This window comes from Rhinopithecus bieti, unplaced genomic scaffold, assembly GCF_001698545.2.
Source record: "Rhinopithecus bieti isolate Rb0 unplaced genomic scaffold, ASM169854v2 scaffold_37914, whole genome shotgun sequence".
NCBI classification, from domain to species: domain Eukaryota; kingdom Metazoa; phylum Chordata; class Mammalia; order Primates; family Cercopithecidae; genus Rhinopithecus; species Rhinopithecus bieti.
In genome coordinates this window covers 375,124-401,665 of record NW_016816274.1, presented here as the reverse complement: position 1 = coordinate 401,665, position 26,542 = coordinate 375,124, and the positions used below count along the sequence as shown (strand labels likewise).

The window sequence follows — 26,542 nt, the reverse complement described above, 5'->3', positions numbered from 1 at the left end:
TTGAGTTTTCTCTGATTTCAGTGTCTTCAATTTGAATCTGTTAGAGACCAGTATTAATAGTTTCTAAAAGGCCTTTTGTTTTTGAACTGAAAACTTTAACCTTTTATTGTGATATTTGTCAGTAGTGATATGATCTCTACTATATATCCAACTTATTTTTCAGTTTGCTAATCCAGACTTTACACAGCCTATCTCAGAAGTTGTAGATGAAGTAATTCAGAATTGTCCTATTGATGTCAGGCGTCCTCTCTACAAGGTATTTATAGCAAAATTGTTATTCAAGGTCTAACTTTAAAGAAACTTTTATGTAGTCTGTCCATTTTTTGATATTAAACACCTCTCATAAAAAGGATATAATAGCATTTCAGTACCATGTACCTTTAAACTTTTCTTTTTAAATATTTATATTTATTTTCTCTCCACTAGAATATTGTCCTCTCTGGAGGTTCAACCATGTTCAGGGACTTTGGACGTCGCTTGCAAAGAGATTTGAAAAGAACTGTAGATGCCCGGCTGAAATTAAGTGAGGAATTGAGTGGCGGTAGATTGAAGGTTGGTTTTTTTGATTATTGGTGAGAAAGTTGAGGGTGCCTTCCTTGATTGGGATGAGAAATATTTGCCAACATTCCCTCTGATTTAGGAAAATAAGAGGAACCTGTCAGGTATTCTGTCAGGTTAATGTTATAGATTTATGTCTATGATATTCTGGATCATTTGATTCTTTTAGGATATTGTCTTTATTTCTGGAAAATAATTCTTAGTAATACCTGTGGAAAGACTTTTTTTTTCTATACCTCTCTCATAGATAATTAATATAGTAGATTTCTTTGCATACACCAACAATAAAATTAATTTTGGATCCACAAAATTTTATATACTATAGAAGGACAACAAAGCTGAGTTGAGATTGACACCATTGTTGAGTAGTCAAGCCTGCTCTCAAAAACTGACTTTAGCTACCACATAACAACCTCAAAGTGTGCAATCAAATTGGTGGTTTAACAAAGTAACTTTTATATTACATGTCCTGGACCTTTAGGCTTGAGGTAAAAAAATCAAAATTAATTTAAAATTCTCAGATGTCTGCTTTCTATATTTAGAGATAGATTTTTCATTTTTTTTCATCCTTGTTAAATATTGAAGCAGAACATTGATTTAGAGGATAAGTTGCTAAATAAAATACCTTCTGCTTGGAAAATTACCAAGAATGAGCACTTTATCTGAGACTTCCACAATCATTCAGAATTACTTAAAAGTAAAGCACAACATTCTAGGGTTTGCTGATTGTTGAGAAGTTGCATGATGGCTGACTCTTTTCAGCACCTATATTTTGATTATCTTAAGTAAACCTAGCCATAGGAATGCAGTAAAAAGTGTATGTTTTGGGTAGAAGGCAAAATATTGAACTCTGTCTCTATAATGTCATGACTTCATCCTTAAGGAAGTCTACTCAATAAACTTTTAAAATGTTGCCTTTGCTTTTGCATCCCCTTCCCAACCAACCAAACCACCAGCCCACCCACCCATTCATCCATTCATCTGTCCATCCATCTATTCTCCGTATCCACATACCTATCTACCCTACCTCCTACCTAAAAAAGAAGTCATTAGGTTTTGCGAGTATAGTTTTAAATTCTCTGTACTGAGAATCCTACTAATCACATTGATTATGTGAATGAACGTAGTGCATATTCCGGTTTTTTTTTGTTAGAATACTTAAGAGATTGACATTGATTGTCCTAATGGTGTGGTTATGGATGTATTAAGTAGCCGTTTAGCTTTTAATAACTCATTACAGATATATAAGTAAAAAACAATGCTGTATGTTTTGAGTACAGTATTTTAATAAAGTAAGATTGTTTAACATTTTAAGCTCTTTTACACTTGTAAATAAGAAATAAATTTACCCAGTGGTCAGTACTGTATCGACATATCGAAAGAAACAGGTTGGGTATCCCTTTTTTGAATTGCTTCGTACCAGAAGTGTTTCAGGTTTTGAGTTTTTCTGGATTTTGGAGTATTTGCATTATATACTGGTTCAGCATCCTTAATCCAAAAATCTGAAATCGTGAGCATTTCCTTTGAGCATCATGTTGGTGCTCAAAAAGTTTTTGGATCTTGGAGCATTTTGGATTTTCAGACTTGGGATGTTCATCATGTATACGAAAAACCTTTTGTTCTGAAGGACTGCCTTCTCACCTTAATTTTTCTTGCTAGTAACTTTTATAGGTCTTAATAGCATGTGTTCATATATCTATCTATTTCTGGCTTCATTCTCCTTCAGTCTGTAATTTTTAATGGCAACCAAACAGCTTTGAAAAAAGCCATATCATTCTGTTACTATAAATATGTGTGTGTACACACACACTGAATTGTAGATATGATGGTTCATTATCCCCGATCATTTTAGTATATTTCTAAAATCAAGAACATATTACAGTTGTCAAAATCATGAACATAACCTTGATCCAGTGTTATCTAGTTACAGAACTGATTCTAATTTTACCAGTTGTTTCACTAATGTCCCTTATAACAGAAGGAAAACAAAATACCTTTTTTCCCCCCTTATCCAGGATCCAGTCAAGGATTGCATGTTTCATTTACTTACTGTGTTACTTCAGTCTGTTACATACTCAATGTTTTTTGTCTTTCTTGAATGAATGTAACATTTTTGAAGAGTACAGTCATTTATTTTGTAGCATATCCTTCAGCTTGGGTTTAATATTTCTGCTTGACTAGGTTCAGATTATGTACTTTTGGCAGTGATGCCACAGAATTGATGTTGTATAATTTTTAGTGCATTGTATCAGTAGACACATGATAGAATTTGTCCTGTGTGTGGATTTTGAGCATTTGGTTGAAGTTGTGTCCGCCAGGTTTCTTCACTATAAAGTTATTTTGTTTTCCTTTATATTTAATAAGAATCTTATGAGGAGACACCTTCAGACTATACTGTTGCTCATTAAAGTTTCAGTCACTAGTTTTTAGCATCCATTGTGATTCTTTCCTAAAACAGTTTTTGCTGTGGTAGTCGCTAAATGGCGTTTTGCAAATTCCGTCATTCCTTGTATGTTTTTAAGTCTTGTTTTACTATAAGGAAGAGTTTTCCCTTCTCCCACATTCATTTATTCTTTTAGTAATATCTATATGAACTCCTGATTTCTCATTTTGTGGTCTGTATCTTTAATATCACTGTGATATCATAATACCAATAATACCACTCATCATTAATTTTAATGCCACATTTATTATTTTTTTTCCCCAGATTTGACCAGTGGGAGTTACTCAAATGGCTCTTAGATTTTTTTTTTTTTTTTTTTTTGGATGCAGCCACATCTTTTTTTGCCTACTTCTGTACTTCCTGGCACAGCAAGGTGTTTCAGGCTGATGTTGTACTTTCTCTTTCTGGCCCTGGAATCAGCCTTTTTCCCCCCTTTTCTTTCTTCAAGACATCTTTGTCTTGTTCCTTTTAGTGGAGAACATTGCTAAGAAACCAAGCTTTGTGCTCATTGCTGCTGGGGTATCATGGAGTCTAGGACTTCTCAGTGATCAGAGTTAGGGGTGTGTGTGTGTGTCTCTACATCTATATCTAATTCTCTACATAAATTAAAAACCATGAATTGTTACGGATGTCTCCAGTTGTAGAGGGTTCACTCTAATTTTCTGCCCTTCCGTATTGTAATGCCCTTCTGTGACAGTGAGAAGCCTGGCTCCTGTTATCTATATAATATATTTATGTTTTTGCTTAATCCCTGAATATGTATATAATAGTTTCAGAATTGTTAATCCATACCACTGTGAAAAATAGACCCAAAACTAGAGTTCAGTATTTGCTTATATTTTATCTTTAGCCTGAAGGCTTATAAGATGCAAAATACTGTGTTCACAAGTTGCTTGGGTTAGTCCCTTTCCTCACCTTAGTATGCTTATGTTTGAAAAAAGTACAATTAGTTTAATTTGCTGTTGCTGTACTTTGTTTTGCCCCCCCCCTTCTTTTAAGGTGTTATTTTTAAATATGTAAAACACTAACATTTAGGTTCTTCAAGTCAGAACTGTATAAAACGTGTGCTCATTGATGTTTTCCTTCCATTTGTTCTGCTCTGTTCCCTCCCAATCTCTTCCACAGTGTTCCCAATTCCTTCCCTCTCAGACAGGCAGTCTCAGTTGTTTCTGGTTTGTAAGATACCACTTGAATTAGTACAAATATTATTTTTGTATATGTACATTTAAGGTTAAATGACACAGAAATTGTTATTTGTATTTACTATGAAGATGATCTTACTATGTCTTTCTTAGCCAAAACCTATTGATGTACAAGTCATTACACACCACATGCAGCGATACGCAGTTTGGTTTGGAGGATCAATGCTGGCTTCCACGGTGAGTGTGATGAAGCTTACTTTTATTTTATTTTATCATTACTGTTTTCTTATTTTATTTATTTATTTATTTATTTATCTATTTATTTATTTTTGAGATGGAGTTTCGCTCTCGTCACCCAGGCTGGAGTGCAATGGCATGATCTTGGCCCACTGCAACCTCCGCCTCCTGGGTTCAAGTGATTCTCCTGTCTCAGCCTCCCAAGTAGCTGGGACTACAGGCGTGTGCCACCACACCTGGCTAATTTTGCATTTTTAGTAGAGACTGGGTTTCACCATGTTGGCTAGGTTACTCTCGAACTCCTGACCTTGGGTGATCCACCCACCTTGGCCTCCCAAATCATTGGGATTACAGGCGTGAGCCACTGCTCCCGGCCTTTATTATTATTTTTTTATTGAGATGAGGTCTTACTATGTTGCCCAGGCTGGTCTCAAACTCCTGGGCTCAAGTGATCCTTGCACCTCAACCTCCGAAAGAGCGCTGAGTTTATAGGTGTGAGCTACTGCCCCGGCTGAAGCTTATGTTTAAATTTATACATTTTTTTTTTTTTAAGATAGAAGAGTCTATCTGTACTTAGTGAAGAACAAAGCAAATTCCTTTAAATTTTATCTAAAATAATAAGAAACTTTGTCTATTATGTATTTGTAGTATTTTAAAATTGGAAGTAATTTAAATTTAATTGGAAGATCATTTTAATTTAATTTTTTTTTTTTTTTTTTTAGCTTTGCTACCATTGTTTTAGAGTGACCATTTTATACTCTGTTTTTAAAGTTTATCTGTAGGGAAACGTTCTATAAAATGGTAATTTATCATCAGAAGGTCCTGTTTGTTCTGTTTAAAGTATTTAAAAAACATTAAGGTAAAAAGTTAAGTTTCATTGCATAGAAAGTGTGATGTTCTCCACTGAGTAAAGGGAATCTGTTTCTAAATCCTGTCCCCAAATTAAAATGTTCTTTAAAGCCCCCTTAAAAGGTGTTTAGTGTTCTAATACCGGTTAACCTAGGAAGTACTGGTGTTTTGTTCTGGTAGTGCATGAATATAAAATGAAGAAGCTTTATCTGGAATTATTGAATAACTGTACAATTTTGGATTTAAAACCCATTTCAAAGTAGGGAGGTGAAGTTATTTTCTTCCGCAATTTTAGTCTCTTCAGTTGGGCATTATAACTAGTTGAGTTTGTGACTTTGCCTTGAAGAAATGAGGTAACACAGCATGGAACAGGTCTATCTTTTCCAGGGACCTCGAGTGAGGGGAAGGCAAATGATTCTAGACATTTCTTAGAACTAGACGGAAAATGGTCATACTTGACTAGGAGTAGTTTAGTCTGTAGTTAGGCGAATTGCTGCTTCTTTACATTATTGGTGCAGTTGAAAGCGTGGGAAATTCTCAACAGAGAGACTAGACATTTGAGAACCTTCCATTTTTTCTTCAAAATTTCAGAATCCTCGCAGGCAGGTGTGTGAGACAAGGATAGGGGGACAGGAGTTAATGCTCTTTTGGAGTTCCGATAAAGATTATAGTTGGTGTTTAAGTCATGGCTGCTAGAATTTCTAAGCTTTCATGCCATGAATGGACTAATAATAAAATTTTAGACTTAACATCTATTTTAAGCATCACTCTAAAATTTATTTCAGTATACTTTGAAGATTGGTAGATTTTTTGACCTTTTATAAAAATATACATTTTTTGTTTTCAGCCTGGAATTCTACCAAGTATGCCACACCAAAAAGGGAACTATGAAGAAATTGGACCTAGCATCTGTCGTCACAATCCAGTGTTTTGGGTCATGTCGTAAAATTGACTTCATTAGTTTTATTGGGTTAGGGAGTGGGGAAGAGATAATCTTCCTGATTACCTGTTTTGTTGGATGGCTGGTTTTGAGGTTTTAACCTGACTTGGAAATAGTAACACCAAACATGATCTATACATGAATATTTTAATACAGTGTATCAACATGCAGATGTAGAAGACGAGCGAAAGTGATTGTGTTTTCTTTGATTGAATATTTGAATCTTATTGTGTAACAAAAAGAAGGTGGGTTTTAGTTTCTTTTCTGCTGCCCTGGATATTTTGTATATTAATGAATTATCCAAGATTTGATGGGATTTATCAGTGTGTTAGATAGCTCTATTAATGCTTGAATTGTACAACTTCTAAGTGTGGCAGTGCAAGAGCTTGTTTATATTTCATACTTTTTATACTTTGAGGAAAAAAAGTCAAAGAAAAATTGTATTTGAGGGAAAAAACCCATGACAAGTAAAGGATAAATTTCAAAAAATAGCCTCATGAACTTGGCATACACACTCATGGGATTCCAGTTATTATGGGTGCTTCCATCCTCTCCACCCCTTCCCCCGAAAAGTTTTCTTTGCAGTGCTTTTGGACTAAGAGTAGTATCTTGGATTAACTGATGCCTGCTAGTGCTTTCTGATTACTCGCATTCTGTTTCTTGCTTTAAAGAAGAGTAAAGACAAGAGTGTTGGACCCAGTATTGGCAGTTCGTAGTGTTGTTTCTTATAAAACAACAACAACAACAAACAATATTTATCAAAATGGCGTATTTAAAGCCTAAACAACATTCTAATAAAGACCAAATTTCTTTTTAATACTTTGTTTCAGGCTCCTTTAATCTCTTTATAATTAACTAATAAATCTATTTTCTTCAAACTCTGGCAATAGTTCTTTAAAATCACAACAGTTGGTTAGCAAGCTGACTTTTTAATGTGCTCCAATACAAATACTTGTGAACTTTTAATTATGTTGGAGTGCTTTCATTTTGATAACTGGATCTCCATTTGATATTTTCATTTGTATAACTCTTTGCAGTCGAAAATTTTTTTTTAGTGCCAGTCCCTGAAGATACCATTGAAAGTTAATTTTCTTTGCATTTTAAATATTCTGGATTTGATGAAGAAAAAGTGATGAAATAATTAAAACTGACTTACCTTTTCTAATTGTTTTTTTTTAAAGTAATGTAATTCTACTTTGTTTTTTATGTATGTGATATGATATCTGTTTCTGTTGAGATTTGGGAGTTATTGAAATCCTCTGTAATGTGTATTGGTAGGAAAACTTTCTTGTACCTTAAAATTTTACCAGTTATTTATAGAAGATAAAATGGGGAAATGTTTCAGTAGGCTTTTTACTAGCATTGTAGTGAACACTTGAACTCCATTATTCATGAAAATAACACGTTTAGGATTAGAATACTTTCTATTTTCAAAAAATGAAATAATATAAAGTGTTTAGTTTTTTGTTTTTACTATGAAGGTATAATTAGGGAGTAAACTTCAGTTTTTGTTTAGAGTAGATCTGAATATTTAAAATCTTATAATCATTTTTGTGAATCTTCCTTCTTTGAGTATGGAATTGTAAAAGACAAACTATATATCCTATAGTAGTATCATCGTCAATATCAAAGGTCTCCTTTTTTTTTTAACTGGAAAAGTATTCCACAAACATTATAAAATACTATTCAAACAGTACCAAAGAGTAGATTAGCAAAAGTAAGTTTTTTTCCCCAGCCTGTCTCATTTTTACATCATTACACAGACTACTTGGAATGTCTTAGATGTCCTTGTATTGTAATTTTCTGTGTAGATAGAAATAAATGTAGCTTTCTTATTTTACACAAATAGGAACTTACTGTATATACTGTTCTGCACTTTGCTTTATTAAAGATCTTTTGATAAAGAACTATATTGATAAGCAGTAAAGATGTCTTGCTGCTGGCCCAATAAAATATTGTTAGCATTGTCATAAATGTCTTTTCCACCGGCGATGGTTGGGTAGTAAGTGAATAAGCTAGAAAGACATATTTATAAAGCTGTTTGATGACAATCTCAGGCATATTTATACAGAGATGTTCTTAACTGTTTGCTACAAAAACATGAAGGTCAAAAACTTTCTTTAAGCTTACACTTATTTGGGGAGACAAAACTCCAGCCTTTCTTGTGTATTTCCTGATATCCCTTTTGCTCTACTTTTGGAGGAGTGAACCCTAATAGGATGGTAACAGCATTCTTGTTTCTTTATATCTCTCCCCTGTGATTGTAAATCGTTTTTTCAACTTAAAGCAACTTCAGTTGGAAATATGTAGAGGTTGACCAAGGTGAACTAAAATGTCCGTAACACTGATTAGGTATCAAGCAACATGAGCACGGTACATTGGAAAAGCACCAACTGAAGCTAGTGATTGAATTTTTAATTCTGTTTCTGATAATTGATGATACAGCTCCTCGAAATTTGTTTTTTGTTAAAACTTGGAAAATATATTTTTATTATTTTGGACAAATTTATTTGAACTCTCTGGACCTTAATTCAATTTATGTATAAGGTAAAGGCATTATGCTGGATTATCCTGCAATTTCTTTGAGTTGTTAGAATATAATGTAGCTTAATAATAGCAATATTAGCAGTGTAGTAGATTCAGACTGCAAAACCTAGCCTTTTCCATTAATTCATTTGTAGTAGTAAAGGTGTTATCTGATTTATCCTTTTTAATAGGCAGTGCTTTGATCAAGTGGGAAATAGTAATGGACAAATAAAATCAATGGTCATTATCTTAACTTGATGCCTGCTTTTCAAAAAGTGAGCAATTTTCATGTCTTAACCCTTAGACATTAATTCATGGCACCTACTATAAGTACTCACCCTCTTCTTACCTATCTTCTTTTCTGTAAGAGATAAAGTGGTTATTCAGACTCCCAATACAACTTTTTGCTTTATATTCACAGCTACTTAAAGATCAAAATAACTATTCTTGCAGGTATTTCTAGGAATATATTTAGAAATAATATGAAATACAGGGATAATAGGCCAATTATGATCTTTATTCTTAATTTCTACAGAAAAGTACTGGAGAATATATTTATAGAAACTTCTTTCAGATACTAGAATGTTTATAAAATTATTGAGGAGATTATTTGTGTTGTAAAAAACTTATTTGCACCATAAAGAATGTTTTTGTTCCCTTCATTCAGGGCTAGTCTGTCAGTAGTGAAGTCCAGTCTTTCCCCCCTTCTCTTACCAGCTCAACCTTGATTCCTGTGACCCATTCTTTCTGAACTTTCATAGTTCATAGTCACTAGGCCTGAGTACCTTGGACAGCCCTCTGAAGTCTCTCTGTTAGCACCCAGATTTCCAACTCAGGTTAATTGGTACTAATTCTGTTAGCTGGTATAAATAATCCAAAGTCTATGCAAACTCTGGGAGCAAAATGTTCTACTCAGTTTGGAATCCTGTGCCTTAAAATACATTTCGTTGTAACAGCACCTTGTATATATAGTTGGCCAAAGACAGAGTTGTTACAAGTTATGTGGGACTTTCATAGCAAATCTTGACAGTAAATACTTGGTTTTCCTATATTAGGTCTATATCCTGAATTGACCTTTAGCAAGAATCTTTGGATCTGCTGGAGGGCTGGCATGGCTTTTGGACTTCAGTGAAAAAGAATTTCTGCTACTCATTGTTGATAATGCTTCAATACTGTATAAATGTTTATCCTTTTCCACATAATTTGTTTTCTATTATATGAGAACTTTTATTATAATTTACCTTGGTCTTGGTAGACTTTTAACAAAAATAAATTAAAATACGTGATCATCTGAGGTATTCTCCGTGCTATAACCCACTTTAGCTGATGCATTTGGAGCTTGGGTGCTGAAATTAAATATAACCTATTTGAGTTAAGGATTTATTACTAGTGTTCCAGTGGTCACAGGAACATTAAAAAAGAAACAAACGATAGAAATACATGATCTAGGAAAGAAGGCAACTGAGAAACATGAAAGAAAAGATGAAAATTAAAAGTATATGATATTCTATTTTGATTTAGCAATTGTTTTCTAGTGTTCTGTCAATTTTGGTGACTTTTATAATTACATTAAATCTAAGATGCTGAATTAAAACAAAGTTTCCCTTTTATTCAAGCACCAGCATTCACTTATATTACCTATATATTGCATCAGGTTTTGGGCCTTCAATCCCAGAACATTTATTGACTGTCTACTGTGGTTCAAGTACGGTGCATAAAGATGAATTAATATTCTGTCTTTCGCTTAGAGGCTAGTCTAATAGTAAAGGCACTCTTAGAGGAGGGACAAATATTTTGCCTAGATAAGATCTGAGAGACAGTAAGTGTGAAATTTCTCTTTCTAAAAATGGTAGTGATAGTTGTTTAGAGGGAGAAATCCAGCTGTGTAAGGTGAAAGTAGGGCTTGTAAAAGTGGATCTATGGTTTAAAATTAGTACTTTGCTCCTAAAATTTTTACCTAAATGTTATATCCAACAACAGATGAAGAAAGTAGTTCTACAGTAGCATCTTCTTTATTCATTTCATATTTTCAGTGCCTTACGTATTGCTTGGCATATAGTAGTTGTCTCAGTAGATGTGTTTGATGAATGAATGAATAAAAAGTATTTTTCATGTTAAAATTAAAACTGAATTACATGAGTATACAAATTTTGTTCCTTCAGAATACCCATATTTGTCAAATATGACCGAGTTACGACTTTTTCTGTTCACTGGTTTCCACCTTAAAAGTGAAATTCTGTGTAAAATAGTGGGGGATTACTAAGTGATCATAACTTTTCTGAAGTAGGTCTTAAATAATTATCTAAGTCTTCAGTCATTTCGAAATCTCTGTAGTGTAAATGATCATGGGCTCTAAATCAGATCGTTGTACAAGGATAATTGAAATGTCCTGAAATGTCTTCTAACATTCAACATGAGCAGCAGAAACATGACTAATTTCTACCTCTGGCTTTTATTGATGAATTTTGACTCTCTTTTATTGTCCAGAGCCCATGTTAAACCACTTGATTAGAGATGGCTTAATTCTAAACTTCCTCCATTTTTGATGAATAAGATTCAAGGTTGCAGTAGATTGTTAATCTTATTTGGAATTATTTTAGAAAATTGATACCGGAATTGGAACCATACGTCTTTTCTTATTGGGGTACATGGGATCTTTCCCAAATAAATTCGTGAGCAACAAGAAAATCTGAGACTTGTTTTTAATGCCATAATGATTAGTTGGAATAATGTATATATTCATGAGATGACTAAAGCACTAGTGGGGTAGTTTCTACTGCAGTAGACTGATTTTTCTTACCCCAGACCTTGAAAGATGAATGTGGTAGTAGATGGAGAGTAGGTGGGGACAATGTTTTAGATATGGCAGAAGCAACTTGAGTTACAGCAGTTGGGGAAGGGATTAGAATATTGTGATTAGGAGAAGTTAAGTTAGGAGAAGAGTGGGAGGGAAGATTGAAGGATATCTGCCACCTTCAAACACACCCTCGAATACAAACTGGCTGAAAAAGTTGATGCAGTTCAGGGTGAAATCACACACATGATTGACATAAATAGCATTGTGGAAAAAGTGACTGCAAAGACCACACAAGTAGTGGCAGAATAGAACTTATTGGTTATAATTCTTTTGATATTTTACTGAATAACATATGGTTTATTAAATGTTTTTTCAAAATTAATTTGGCAACATTTCTTAGCTTCTCTGACTAATTCTATTGGGAAAGCTGATAGCAACATTGCTGTGCTAGACTACTAGAGGGAGGTATCAGATGACCCAAGTCATGTTTGATACTACAGTTACCAGGCTAATGTGCTGAACTAATGCAGGAGCCTAAAACTCAGCAGTCTATTTGAGATTGGATTGGACTTTATGAATAGGCAATGAGCTCTTAAAAGAAAAATGACATTCCATATACAGAAAAACCATGGGGATTTCACACTGCCTAATCTAGCTTCGCCACGGAGCATACTTGAGGTCTTTCGCATTTTGGATATGTATCTCCACATTCGTGCTAAATTTGTGTCCCTCGTTTCTGATCTCACTAATACTGAAAGTTCAACTTGCCAGTGACATAACTGGATCTTTTATGAAATAGTACCTCACTTGACTTATAAAGACTGGTAAAACATTTGTAGGCTACAAGTAAAAGGGAAGTTTGTGATGATGTTATAAAATACAATGCTTGGCATGTGGCAGATGCTTAAACATTTGGTGAATAAAGTTATCTTCCTTTTAAGATGGTCCACTGAAAAAATGGATCAGCCCTTATATGTGTATATAAGGTTTTAATGACCTCAAGCTCAAAGATCTGCTAGTGATCGCCTTTAGATAACATCTGAGTTAAATGTCTCTGGAGTCCCCTGCCACTGGTATATCTCAAAAGAAATAGCATTATTTGGTTTGGGCAGTACTATCTTTTTCTATTTATCTATCTTCACCTTTATAAAGTGGAAGGTTGCAACTCTGTGGGCAGTATTCCTCAGGGTACTAGAACAGTGAATGAAATGCTTTTATGTATTTTCCCCTCAAGGAGAAATGACTTAAACCCCAAGTGGAAGATTTTTCATTCAGTCATTAGTATTCTAGTATTCTTTCTGAAATTGAAGTAGCAACATCCCTTTGACCTGTGTCACAAAGTTGGCAAATGGCTTTTTCAGACATTCAGCCAAGAGATGGAAGGAGTGGCAGATGTGGCTTCTGAGCTTACTCCTTCCGTCCACCCACTAGATGTCTCTCTTTTCTGCCCTTATCTATAAGTGAATATATTTCAGTAAGGCTTACTATTAAAAGCAAATTGAATCTGGACCATGGAAATAATGTGTTTCGTTTTCCCATTTAAAGCATGCCATTTTCAGTAATATACCCATGACTTCAGTAAAACTAAAGCTGTTCTTTAGGCTGTGACAGTAATTTGCAGTGGGATTTATTTACCAGCAGTATTGATTTGGAACATTCTGTATGCTAAGCACTCTTCAAGGTGCTGCGGGTAGTGGTGAATGAAACACGTGAGTTTTGCATTCTGGAACTTTGAAAGTATATTCAGGCTACAACAAAGTAATGTGAAAATTTCAAAATCAGAAATAAGATTGTGTACATTCTTGCATTAATGAAATCCAGGAGAGGTAAAGGATTGAGTAACATTCTAAGATTCTTTTTTTTTTTTTTTCTGCCCTTAAGATTCTCTTTTTACAGTACTTGCTAGTGTTCTCTACATTTCTTTTAAGGTTAGACTTTGTACAGTTCCTGCAGTTGAAAAGATGAGAAGTTAATTGCATAGTCTACTGAAACATGTAAGACATTTTTACCCCTTAATATGACATTACACATACATGATAACTGGCTTTAATTCATCGTGGAGATTTGAGGCACTCATAAACTGGCTCTACATGTGTCCATTGAGAATGTATGTACTATACATGAAGGTTTCTTCCCTGGAAGAGAAAGTTGAGAAACTATTTCCATATTTGCAACATGTGATCTAGAACTGCGTAAGTGGTGTGGTTTTCATGTTTCAGTCTGAATCCTAAGTGATAGCACGGATTGCTTTAACCAGTTGCTCTTTATTATTTTAGCACAGAACTGACATTGGTATGCCGCTCCCAAGATACTTTTTCCTAAGGTGAATTTTACCATGAAAGAAGATTGTGATTTTGATTTTATATCCCAAAACATATTTACTCAAGGTATACTCTCCTCTGTATCCTAACAATTTAAGTTGGCTATTTTCCACAGAAAATTTCAATAACTTAAAAATGCTCAAAGTTATAAAATTATGTTAAGAACTAACTGAAATTGTGTGGTGTTCTGAGGTCCAGGCATTACGTGCTCGGGGTCACTTTGTCCTTGGCTAGATCATTACCCTTTCCAAAGCAGCTGGCCTCCTTGGGCTTACTATAAACTTACAAATGAGCAACTATAGAAGGAAGTAAAGTTCCTTAAGAAAGTGGATGCAGGCCATTTTAGCTTAAGTAGTAAGCAAACCAGCTGAAGCTATACTTTATCAAGAAAGCAAACAGCTTTCTTTCTCCATGTGCTGCCAGATTCTTTTACAGTATCCTTACAAAACCTGCAAAATGGACTTAAAATTGATAGCTTAAAGCTAACATTTATAAAGAAGATCCTCATCCCAGGTTGTGAATTTTGGGGATAGCACTTCAGATTGAGATAAAAGCTGCCTGAGGTTAGATACAAATGAAAGCTTGTAAGTATTTTGAAAAATAGAATAAATATGTGTTCTGACAGTGCAAAAGTCTTTTAGGTAGCCTTGAGTTATTTTAGAGTGAGGGAGCTTTCCCTCTGCATCTCATTGTGCCAAGTAGGACTCCTGCTCTAAGATGTCTCTTACACATCTAACTCTTAAGTAGCAGCCGTAGTAATGCATATGTGGTGTCGCTCCTGACCTCAAGAGGGGGCTCCACACTTTGAGTAAAAACAAAGCAGTCTTACATGGAGAGGCCTTCCTGACACTTGTCATCACTGCTCCCTTTGAATGTGTACCTTATGTGTCATCTCTGAGATAAGGGCCAGTTCTAGTACATGTGGCTGATCAACAGGACATGGTTGAATATTTGGTAAGGACTTCTCTTTAGGAATGGTTTTCATGTATTAGTCTAGTTTTAATTAAGTAATTAAACATTGATGAACTTGATTATATCTTGGTGCAGAGCTGAACTGCTTTATCAGATGGGAAGTTTCATCTCATGTTCACTAAATCCTAGTGAGTTTACCCTAGAATTATTAAACAGAGAGAAGTTCTAGTTTCATGTCTTTCACTCTTCTGAACAACAGCTTTTTGTACTGTCTGTTCTCTGGTTTACACCCGCTAGACTAATTTACAAACGACTCCTTGCAGGGTATTAACATTTCATGATGAGATGAAGTGGAAAGTGTTCCTATGACACAGAAGCCCTTTACCGCGGGGTTGAGAACAGCTTTCCACTCCAAATGGTGTCATTATGTTGTCTATAATGGGTGTGATTGTTTAATAATGCTATATTTGAGCTGAGATGATTGAACATACATTATTTGAGTAATAACTCGATAGGCTATGCCTTTTTAAGCAGTTAATGTATGCCTAGGGTAAGATAAGACGGAAAAGGCTTGTTATCATCCATAAAAAGAGCAACATCTAAAAGGTGCAGGTTTGAAAGTATATTTATGTAAACAGAATTTACACAGGCTGTCCTGTGTGCATAACTGTTTCCTTTGAAAAGTTCCCTTTGTAGGAGCAACTTTGTTGAATGGATTCCTATTGAAATACTGTTAAAATAATGTTTTTTCCAGCTGAGGAGGAGTGGCTTGCCTTCAGTTTTGCAAGTGGGAAGCTCTTATAATTATAGAAGAGCTCTAACCTGCCACTTGACCTAACCTCTTTAGGTTGATGAACTTGAAATACTGCCTCTTCTTGGTAATCAGGTTCAGTCCAAAAGTTTTTTCTAAGTATGTACCATATGAGAGACACTGTGCTAGACCTTGGTGGGAATACAGTGCACTTTGTATTTATAGCCTACCATGGAGACAGCCCTGAATGTTACTAACCAAAATGCAGGACGGTGTGTGTTTAATGTTGTAATGGAAGTGGGTAAGTAAAAATTAACTCAGACTGAGAAAGTATAAATCTGCCTTGTCCTTCATCACACACAGATAAAGCCAGGAGACAATATTTTTCCCAAGGGCCTGCTGCAGCTATAACCTGTCATAACTCCCTTCGAGTGACTATTGCCTTCTTACTCACTGAGAAACTTTGTTCTCTAAAATCGTAGACTATCAGAAATTTTACTGTTGAAAAATCTTTCAGTAAGAATGAAACATCCCACTGTTACATAATTCACTTTAACACAGAGAAGCAGCCTTCATTCCCAAAGGAAATGCAGAACTTCAGATAAGGACTTCTTGGACACACATTCTACATCTATCTTAACTACCGTTTCCACGGACACAGGATGCTAGGACCACTTGCACACCTGATCCCTTTAGACACAGCCCTGCTTTGTTCTGAGCCTATGGAAATGCTGATTCATTTGAATTTTACCCCTCCCCTAAATCTTAATTTCCGTGGTTACTCTGTGCATAGTTTCATTTATGATAATGGGTCATCTTTGTCAGACTATAAGTTGATTCATAGAGGCTTTGGGCTGATTGTGCTAGATAGAAGTACCTTCTAAGTGAAAAGTACAGAAGGATAGAGAACTTGATTTTAACTGAGTGTTCAGGAACACTTTAAGAAAGCAGTTGTATTCATAGTATTTATTGTCACTTTTTTTTTTTTTTTTTTTTTTTTTTTTTTTTTTTTTTTTGAGACCAGGTCTCGCTTTGTTGCCCAATCTGATCTTGAACTCTTGGGCTCAAATGATCCTCTTGCCTCAGCCTCCTGAGTAGCTGGGATGACAGGAACGAGCCACTACATCTGGCTGTTGTCACTGTTTTTAACAGTATTTGATACTGCAGACATGAGACCAAGAAGACTGTATTGATTTTTTTTATTTCAGTAATTCTCAATTTAGCATTATGTATGTGTATTTACATAATATGTAACATATATCCCTTTATCCTGTGTTTTCCACTTTTAATGGTTTTGTGTGTATTTCTTTTTTTCTTTCTTTCTTTCTCTTTTTTTTTTTTTTTTTTTTTTGAGACGGAGTCTCGCTCTGTCACCCAGGCTGGAGTCCTGTGGCCGGATCTCAGCTCACTGCAAGCTCCGCCTCCCGGGTTCACGCCATTCTCCTGTCTCAGCCTCCCGGGTAGCTGGGACAACAGGCGCCGCCACATCGCCCGGCTAGTGTTTTGTAGTTTTAGTAGAGACGGGGTTTCACCGTGTTAGCCAGGATGGTCTCAATCTCCTGACCTCGTGATCCGCCCGTCTCGGCCTCCCAAAGTGCTGGGATTACAGACTTGAGCCACCGCGCCCGGCCTCTTTTTTTCTTTTTTTGAGACAGAGTCTTGCTCTATCACCCAGGCTTGAGTGCATTGGCACGATTTCAGCCCACTGCAACCTCTGCCTCCTGGGTTCAAGTGATTCTTGTACCTCAGTCTCCTGAGTAGCTGGAATTACAGACATGCACCACCACACCGAGCTAATTGTACTTTAGAGACGGGGTTTCACCATATTGGCCAGGCTTGTCTCAAACTCCTGACCTTAAGGGATCCGCCCAACTATGTCTCCGAAGTGCTGGATTACAGGCGTGAGCCACTGTACTCAGCCAGTTCCACCTGATTTTTAAAATTGCCTTGGCCAGCATTGGATACACAGTAAATATTTAGAAAATGCTTTCCACATTGAATCAAAGAAGTTTCCCATCTTAGCTATTTCCTTGAAACTTTCCCGAAGTTTGAAACCTAATAGATCATCAGTGACATCCTCTTCATCATAGTTTCACCTCTGCCTAATAAAGCACAAATTACTCTTAAGCAATGAGGCGCTGTGCATTTGAAGCCTTTTATAGCTCTATTTGTCTGCAGTCACCTAAAAGTCAATGGATAGATGTGTTTGTCATAATGTGTGATAAGTGCAAATAACCCTTGTTAGTAGTGTCATTAGAGATGAAATAGATGCATAGGAACTAAGAGGTCATAAGCTGTCAGGTTTTACTGTAAGGAAATACAGAATGTCATTTGCACCTGAAAATGAGCAGAAGTAAATGGACAATTCTTCACCGCGATCTTACTTGTTTTTCAAAGCTTTGCATGTTTACATTTGTTCACCCACTATCTTACTCATGGCATAGCAAAATAAGCCATAAATTAAAAATAGCTCAGTATACCACTGAAGAAGTCAATAGATCTGAATATAGTAGCGTAGCAAAGCAGCTTCAGTTTACTGGATGTGCCTTCAAGGCAGACCATGCCCTTTAGGTAGAGGATTAGTGGAGAACAGAAATCTCTGCCTCTCTATGGCTAGAAGTGGATCTATGTCATTGATCTACCGACAGTGACACTTTTCCTTACTTGAAACTTACAGTGACCTCACCTACTCATGGAATCTCCAAAAGTGGGGAATTAATCATAGAAAAAGGCTTTTGAGTAGCCAAAAAGGATTTGATAAAGTTAATATTCTAAGTTAGCCTGTTCTCTTACCAGATAGTATGTCTCCTCAGTTCTTGCTTGCTTGATGTGAAGTTCTGAAGCTTTGTTGTCTGGTATCTGTTCCCTAACAAGTGCCACTATATTATATTTTGAGCTAGTGACAAGGGACTTATCTTTGTCCCTGTTCCTACATCCTTCTGGACTCCAACTGGTTTGATGAAGCGAGAGTACCTCAAGAGACATACATGCCAAGAACGGCCTGTAACAGTTTTATTGCCCCTCCCCTGCCCAACTCATTGAAGGAAACAGGAGGGAGTGAACCCCAGTCTCTTCTGTTAAATCCATTGCAGTCCACTCTTGTGTTCTAATGAGTATATTACAATTGCAGTCTGAAGTCATTTCAGAGCTCCTATCCTTTACTACAAGCTGACTTAGGCGGAACTGCTCCAGCAACTTGGGGCTGAGGCCCAGGGTCTGACTTTTCTCCCTGCTTCCCTACTCCTGCTCTGTTAAGGGTGAGAGGTTGGGAAGTTTGCTCTCCTCTCTGTGATGAGTTGTTGCTGCCAATCTGACTCCTAATGCTATAGATTTATTAAGGCTGGATGGTGCAAGATCGGGCCCTGATGACAACGGAGCCATCCCGAGTTCCTCTGACAGTGATGAGCCTCCCAGGAGAGGCAGCCACAGCTGAAGCACACACAACTCCCTTCCGCTGTGGCAGCCCCTCAAGCCTGCAAACCCGTATCTCATCACAGCCCGGTTCTCAACTCTGAGGCTGGCCAGACCTCCAACTGGTGGGTAAAACGCAGACATTTCCAAACACCAGGAAATGTTTTCTTGGGTGGGTGGGAGTTGGGGGACAAACTGAATTTCTCCCTTGGACCATGGGAAGGAGAGAGAACCATTCTTGAGAAGAAAATTATTGTGAGGTGGTAACACTGTCTCCCTCTGCAGCTGTCTTTATTGCCCCAGTTGGGAACCACTGTTTTATACATCACTATCTTATGTGTCTGCTGATGGAGTTTCCTGATACTAAACAGAACGTCTCCAGGTCTCCCGGATGGTTTTCTTCCTAGCTGGGTCTCTTTCTCCACCTTCTGCCAAGTACTGCGTGCCCCAGTCCTTCTCTGGGGGATGGGTCTAGTTTTCAGGACCAGATGCATTGCCAGAGATTGTGAGACTGTGTCGAGCTCCTCTTCTCCCATTTGACAGCAACAGTCTACACACATCAGCAAACCCTGAATGCACTGTGTTAAATTAAAAATAAGCTTCTCAGTCATGATCTTAAGTCTGGTTTTGATCATTTTTCCATGAAAGAGTGTTTAAGTTAAATTCTTTAAGATAAATCAGGTTTAGGAATGATTAATAAGAGAAAGTACTTAAAGAAGTACATCTCGAAAACAAAGCTGCCAAGTAGGTAAAGATAAAATTACTACCAAGCACCTACTATGTGCCAGGCAATGTTTTAGATGTTTTGCATTTGATCCTGCAGCCATTTCATGAATTAGCATTGCTAACTCCATTTACAGAGGAGAAAATTGACACTTTATAAGGATAAAAGACCAAGGTTACACAGAGTATTGCCTAGACCCTTTTGGATACAAGTAACAGAAAAATCCAATTCCAATTATTAAATAAGAATGTCATCTCACATCAAAGCAGTCTATAGGTAGGTGGCTCCAGGACTGATTGATTTAGTGGCCCACCAGCATCATCAGGGACCCAGTATTTTCCCATCTTTTGTTCTGTCATTCTCAGTGTGGAGGCTCTGTCCTTAGGTTGTCTCCTCCCTTTGTTGACAGTGGTTGCTGTTTCAGGCCCATACATAATCAAATCCATGTGAAGAAGAGAGATTTCTTCCTGGGTGGCCCTTCGCGAGAGAAATAAAATTTTCCTACAAGTCTTCCAGAAGAGTTCTTTATGTCTTAATGGTCAGAACTGCACCATGTGTCTAGGTTGAATAGATTTCAAAGACAGGCTTAGTCAGACGCCAAGTGAAAGGGTGTGTCCCTACTAGAACAAAACCAGTTCTCTCTGTTTGGAAGAGGTGGGGAATGTACATGTTCATTGTTGGATACGCACTAGCATTGTCTGCTACACACACAGTAGAGCGGGGATCCAAACCCCAGTGTCTCATCGCAAACCTGCGTTTGTCTCTCGTTCCCTAAGTCACACGCATATGGGGGCTTACTGTGTTTGGCTATTATGAAAAATGTGGTGGTAATAAACCCCAGATTTTGAGCAGTTTACACTTAAGATTATATTTGGGTTAGATAAATATTAAAATTTGTTCACTTTCTCTGAACATAGGCCAAATGGTGTGTGGAACCAGTTATGGTCTTATAGAGTGTGGCTTTCTAATAACAGGACCACAGGCATTTAAAACTTATTTCCTTCTGTCTGGTATTAATAATCTTTTTAACATAGTGTCCCCCCCCCCTCTCTCCCCTACTGGGGAGTGGTGGCTAATGAGGTTGGAAAGGTAGAGAGATAGAAGAGGCCCTTGAATGTTAGGTTAAAGGATATAGATTTTTATCTTCCTTAAGGAATATGGAATCATTGAAAGTGTTATCCAGAGAAAGAAATCACCCAAGCTATAATTAGGAAGATTAATTTGTCAGAAGTGGATGAGAAGAACTGAGAAAAATTTGAGGTGTTTACTTTTGTAGGGGGTATGACTGTCAGTCACCTGAGTCTGTTGTGCAAGAAATGCCCATTTCCTTATTTTCTTCAGGTGGTGTTTCAAGTTCCATTCTGCTGGGCTTGTAGAAAATTCAGTCTGAATCATGATTTGGTATTCCTGCTTTCCCAAGTATGTTCTCGAATCTGGAAAGATGACTAGGAGCCTGGGAGTCCTGGGAAGGATTCCTAATTTCCATTCCATCATGGTTGCCATGGACATCTTTGAAGCTGGGAGACCTCCTGTGGCTTAGGGCATAGGAGCTTGGTCTCTAGGGACCAGGCCACACAGCCATCTCCTCTGAAATAGCGCTGCCTCTTCAGGGTGCTGCCATCAGTATGGCTTAGGAGGTTGCTCCCTTCACCCTCTCAGTCTCTGACCTCTTTGTAAACTGTATTCAGTGAAATTTATCGACCTTATTTTATAGTTTGATGTGCTCTGATGAATACTCACGTAAGCACACCCCAATCAAGATATAGAACATTCTTATCACTCTAGAAATTCTCCTGTGCTTCCTTCCAGTCCATCCTCTCCCTGCCTGAAAGCAGTCACTCTTCTAAATTTTATCCTCATAGACTAATTTGCCTGTTCTAGAAATTCATATAAATAGAATCACACAGGATACGCTCTGTAGCATCCTGCTGCTTTTACCCAACATTGTATGTGTGAGACTTACCCATATTGTAGAAATCAATAGTTCATACCATTTTGTTGTTTAGTATTTCTTTTTTGTTGCTGAGTGGTATTCCACTTCTTTTATCTTTAAGTCTTTCCCTCTCCTCTTGTTGTCCTCAAGAACACTAAATGAGCTTTCTTCAGTAAAAGCCAGGAAGCCTTCACCTAAAGCCAAGGATGCACAGGGTGCTCATTTTTTCATAGAATAGAGAAGGGAAAAGGCAGCACAAAAGACACAAGTTAGTATCTCAGGCAATTGAGATAATTGTCCAGAGAAGAGACTGTGAAGACCTGGATTAGGGTGGAGCATGGGAACAGGGAGGCAGGGGGCTATGAGAAGGCTAGGACAGTGGTGGCATTGATGGGGTTTAGGATATAATTAGACCTGGGGAAAGGCAGTGGAGGAAGGCCAATGCTGAGTTGTTTAGCCTGGGAGGTGACCGAGGTGCCTGGGGTGGAGGTGAGGATGACTGTTGGTACAGTATCTAAAATAAGAGGAACATATTTAGGAGGGAAAATGGTGAGTGCAGTTTGGTACCTGTTGATTTTGAGGGGTATATGGGAGATAATTTCCATGATCTAGAAACAGATCGCCAGCTCAATAGCATCTTCAGAACTGCAAGTGAAGATGAAGGGTAATACATGAAGAGGTGAATGCTGAAACCTTGAGAAAGGAAAGGTAAAGGAAGGAAATAAGAACAGGGCTTCGGGGAATGACATGCAGGAGACCCAAGGAAAAAGAGGAGTCAAAGAAGGAAGGAGGGGGTGGCCACAGTGTTAGGATGGGTGGGAGCAGGGTGTCCTGGGAACCAGAAGAGCAAAGGACATGAAAGAAACAGCTGGCAGAAATGCCAAAGCCTGCAGAGAGATGACAAAGATAAAAACTGAATAAAAGGTTATTACATTTCCCAATTGGAAGATCACTGGTGGCCTTTGAGGGATCAACTTCAGAAGGGAAATGGGAATTGATGAGGATTGCAAGGAGCCCTGGAGTAAGAATAATGAGACAGCTCCAATCCCTGGAAACAACTTTTGTTGTGATTTTATTTTTTTTCAAGAAATATGCACTTAAAGAAAAAAAGCTCAAAGGACTGGAGGATAGGTTGGAAACAGGTTGCTTGGGTTCGTTCACCTGGAAGCCTCAAACATACCTGTGCACTGAGGCTAAGGAGGCAGAAGTGAGAAGGGATGGGTTTGACTCAAGCTTCCAGAAGAGGTAAGAGATGGTGGGATGGAAAGTGAGAGAAAAGTAGGTTAATTCTGGAAAAGAGTGAGGGGTCAGTCCTCTTCTTGGAAAACAGTGGAGAAGAGGATGGGTGATACACTCCAGGGTGAGGAGGGAGCAGTCTCAGCTCTGGTTGTCTCCAGCATGACCACAACCCCTCAAGAGGTTTTTTGTTTTTGCTGTATTTACTCTGAATACATGAGATTTATAAAATGTGCCCTTTAAGGACCAGGAGGCAGGATTTTGAAGCAGCACATATAGAGGAGGCCTTTTCCAACAGCTACAGGCAAGACGGTAGAGTAGAGATCATCCCCCAAACGTCATTCTGTAACCACTCTATTGTGTTCGTAGCAAATGGCAGCAAGCCCTAGGTGAGGACCCTTACTATGAAGCGTTAATAAGAGACACTGGGCACATGTCCTTTGATCAGATTAATCAGAGGCCAAACTACACGGCATTAACAATGGAGATTTGCATTGGCTGGGTAGGTTGGCAAGGCAAAAGTGAGAAATACCAGACCTTGGATTCAGAAGCACTTGTTTGCACTCGTTTTCAGAATTACATCTGTAGCACAAAAGGGACTCCCAGCAGATTGAACTGGCTTCACAATTAACATGATGCTTGGAAGCACACGGTTTGCTCAGGCTTGAATTGTTCTGTGCTGCTTGAATGCACATCCGTTGGTGGTACAGGGGAGCAGTGATGCTGTGGTGTTTTCTACCTGACCTCCACAGTCCTGGCTATGTGCTGGAGGGCTGTGGTTGCTAGAAATCTGGCCACTCTGTAAAAGAATGTTACAGTTCTTGGAAATTCTAGTGAGTGTTCTCAGTAGGCCCAGTGTAACAGGTCCAAATATACATCTATTAAACATATAGGAATGTATTTGTTGACCTTCTAAGGAGAAGGCACAGGTCCAAAGCTGCCCCACTCACTCACGTTGTAGTGGCTTCTTTATTCTGTATTACAGAGTTTATCACTGATACCTCTAGAAAAAGTGTCACTTCCCACCTCCTTTTCACACTCCTGTGGATCTTAAGAATTTTTGTCAGTTTCTTCTCTTATCATGGTCTAACCCCAAACAACTTACAGTGGGTGCCACAGGTTTTAATATACAAAAGAATAAACAATACAGCTGGGATGATCTCTTCTTTCTGGAAGATTACTCTACTCAAAGACGCAACATTTTCTAAACATTTAGAAATGAATTCCTAAAAGTCAATCAATGCAAACCGAGTGGGAATGATTCAGGAACCGAAGGCTGCAGTGGTTTGTCTCCTTCCCAATTCAGCCTGCCTTCCCCTCTCCCACAATGACCCTGGCCTTTTTTTGCGTATAAATTACCTCTGCCTGGGGTTGGACGGGGCACTGTGCTAAACCTCTGGGAGGGGATGTGCTCTAGGCCTCCAGGAACTCATACTCTGTGACAGATGGTGGCAAATTAAACTGGCAATTGAAAAAGCCAGAGTGTTTCCAGGGCTTCTGCTAGAGGAGTGGTTCCAGAGGGGTAGAGTCAGGAAAGATGAAGAGCTGGAAAGTGGCCAAAAGCAACCCGTGCTCCGCATCAATTTGGTTAATAAATACTGCCTGAAAACCTATATAGAAGAAGCTATTCCAGACCCTGTGTGTGCACACAAAGATAAAAGAGACCTATTTCTGTCCCATAATCTGGTAAGACTGACAACACACTGAAGGGAGCAGCGACAATGCTAGGCTGAACAGGAGTAGGAACAAAGGCTGATACAAGAGTGAGCCCACAGTTACAGCTGTAGTGTGAAAATGTGTGTGGATGGGTGAGCCTTGAATGACATGATGAGAATGAGAGAAACTGAGTCCTGGGGCTGGCCAGGACCCTAGGAATGATCTAAGCAATCCCCTCAATTTAAGCATGAGGAAACTGAGATCCCTCCCCAGCAAGGTGAAGTGACTTGTCCGAGGTCGGGGTCACTCAGGTGCTTGATACTCAGTGATTTAATAGTACAAATAATACAACCAGTGGCTAAGATGATCAAGCACCTATTCTAAGTGCTTTAGATGTACTCACTAGATTAATCACATCCTCACACCAGCTTATTTTCGCTTGACAGATGAAGAAACTGAGACAGAAGAGGGTAAGTACCTTGTCCAAAGTCATGGAGCTGCTAAATGTTGGAAATGAGGTTGCCCAGCAGTTGGGCTCCAGGGCCTGTGCTCCTAACTTCTGAGGTACATGGCCCCTTGGGCCTCTGATTCCTGGGCCAGTGCTCCTTGTCCTTGAACCGGGCCTGGAAGGGCCTGGGGAGACACTGTACTCTCCTAAACAAGGGAGTGACCTGATGAAGGTGGCATTTAGTGATGCTTCATATGGCTTCAGTGGTCAAGGTGGACTAGAGAAGAAATGGAGAAGGGAGGCCAGGTAGGACATGAACTAAATTCAGTTATGATGCACATCTGGACTGCAGCAGGACTGGAGAAGATGGCTCTGGACTGGAATGGTTAGTCAGCAGTCATTTACTCCACGGGATGAACTAGCCCGTGCTGTTGCTTATCCTGTGGGAAAGGAAAAACAACTGAAGGAAGGAATGGAGAGAGGGGAGAAAACAAAAAGGAGAGGAGGAATAGTATGTAAAGGGAAGGGGCAAAGGAGCAAAAGTAGAAGTGGAACGAGATTGATGATGACTTCACATTATTTCCTCACCTAGTCCCTGGCCTTTTGGCTATAGTTTAAACTATCAATTTCTGTCAATTTCTCATTGAAGGAACAGAATGGGAACAATGCCATCTCCTAGTGAGCACCAGACCTTAACAAGGTAGTAGAGATCTCATGAGGAACCCAGCTGGGGTTCACAGATCAGGAACTCCCACAGGGAAGGACTTGCCACCCCAGTGGTAGGACCCCATCAGCATACAGCAGACACTGATAGGACCCCATTAGCAGATAGCAGACAGCTATAGGCTGTAGAGACCCTCCTCGTCCAAGTTCGCAGCCTTCATGGAGCAACCCACATCCAGCGACTGATTGACACAGAAGGACGAGGCCAGGCCATTTTAGCCCAACATGAGTAAGCCTGACAGGCCATTAAAACTCCAACGCTCCCTGTAGGGTGGGCTGAGGCTGCTGCTGTGCCCTCTCACAGCTCAACTCCTCCCTCTACCCACTCCTGCCTCATCTCCCTTCCTTCCACAGGCATGGATCCGAGAACACTCCTTAATACACCTCCTGCGCAGTGAACTCTGCTCAGAGTTGGCTTCCGGGGAGCCCAGGCAGCATCACAGAGACGCTCTCTGGCCGCCTCATCCCTCCCCACCAAAACTCCAACTTCCTCCTTTTGGTTAGGGAGTGCCTCCTTCCTCCTGCACCATGCACTTCCTCCACAAACCGTTTGCATCACGGGGGATGATCTTTCCTGTGGAGACAGCCTGCTCTTCAGCTGGGGCAGAGGCTTAATGGCCTCCCTTGCTGAAGCCTTCAAACGGGCTTGGGGCAGGTTGGTTTATCTCCCCGTTGACTGCAGATGTATACGGAACATGGAATCCCTTGACATTTTTTTTTTATTGAAGCTTTTTTTTTTTTTTTTTAAATTTCTGTGAGACCCACTGGGTCAGGCTTCAGGATCTGCTGATAGACCTTTGTCAGCAGGAGTGTGTGTTGTGGTGTGTGTGTGTGTGTGTGTGTGTGTGTGTGTCTAAACGTAAGTAACCACCAGAGCTTGCTTCAGTAGTCAAGGGGAATTCATTTTTTTTTTTTTCCTGTATATTGATTAACAA

At 38.5% G+C, this 26,542-nt stretch overlaps 1 protein-coding gene across 1 annotated transcript in view; it reads left to right on the top strand.

The window, feature by feature from the left end:
• Window positions 1–26,542, top strand: part of LOC108516960 (actin-related protein 3-like) — a 66,052-nt gene that overhangs the window by 38,223 nt on the left and 1,287 nt on the right. The window contains exons 7-11 of the mRNA XM_017854731.1: window positions 164–256; window positions 427–552; window positions 4,297–4,394; window positions 23,150–23,282; window positions 25,237–25,395. Coding sequence (XP_017710220.1) covers window positions 164–256; window positions 427–552; window positions 4,297–4,394; window positions 23,150–23,282; window positions 25,237–25,395 — 609 coding nt within the window. The remainder of the gene's footprint in view (window positions 1–163; window positions 257–426; window positions 553–4,296; window positions 4,395–23,149; window positions 23,283–25,236; window positions 25,396–26,542) is intronic.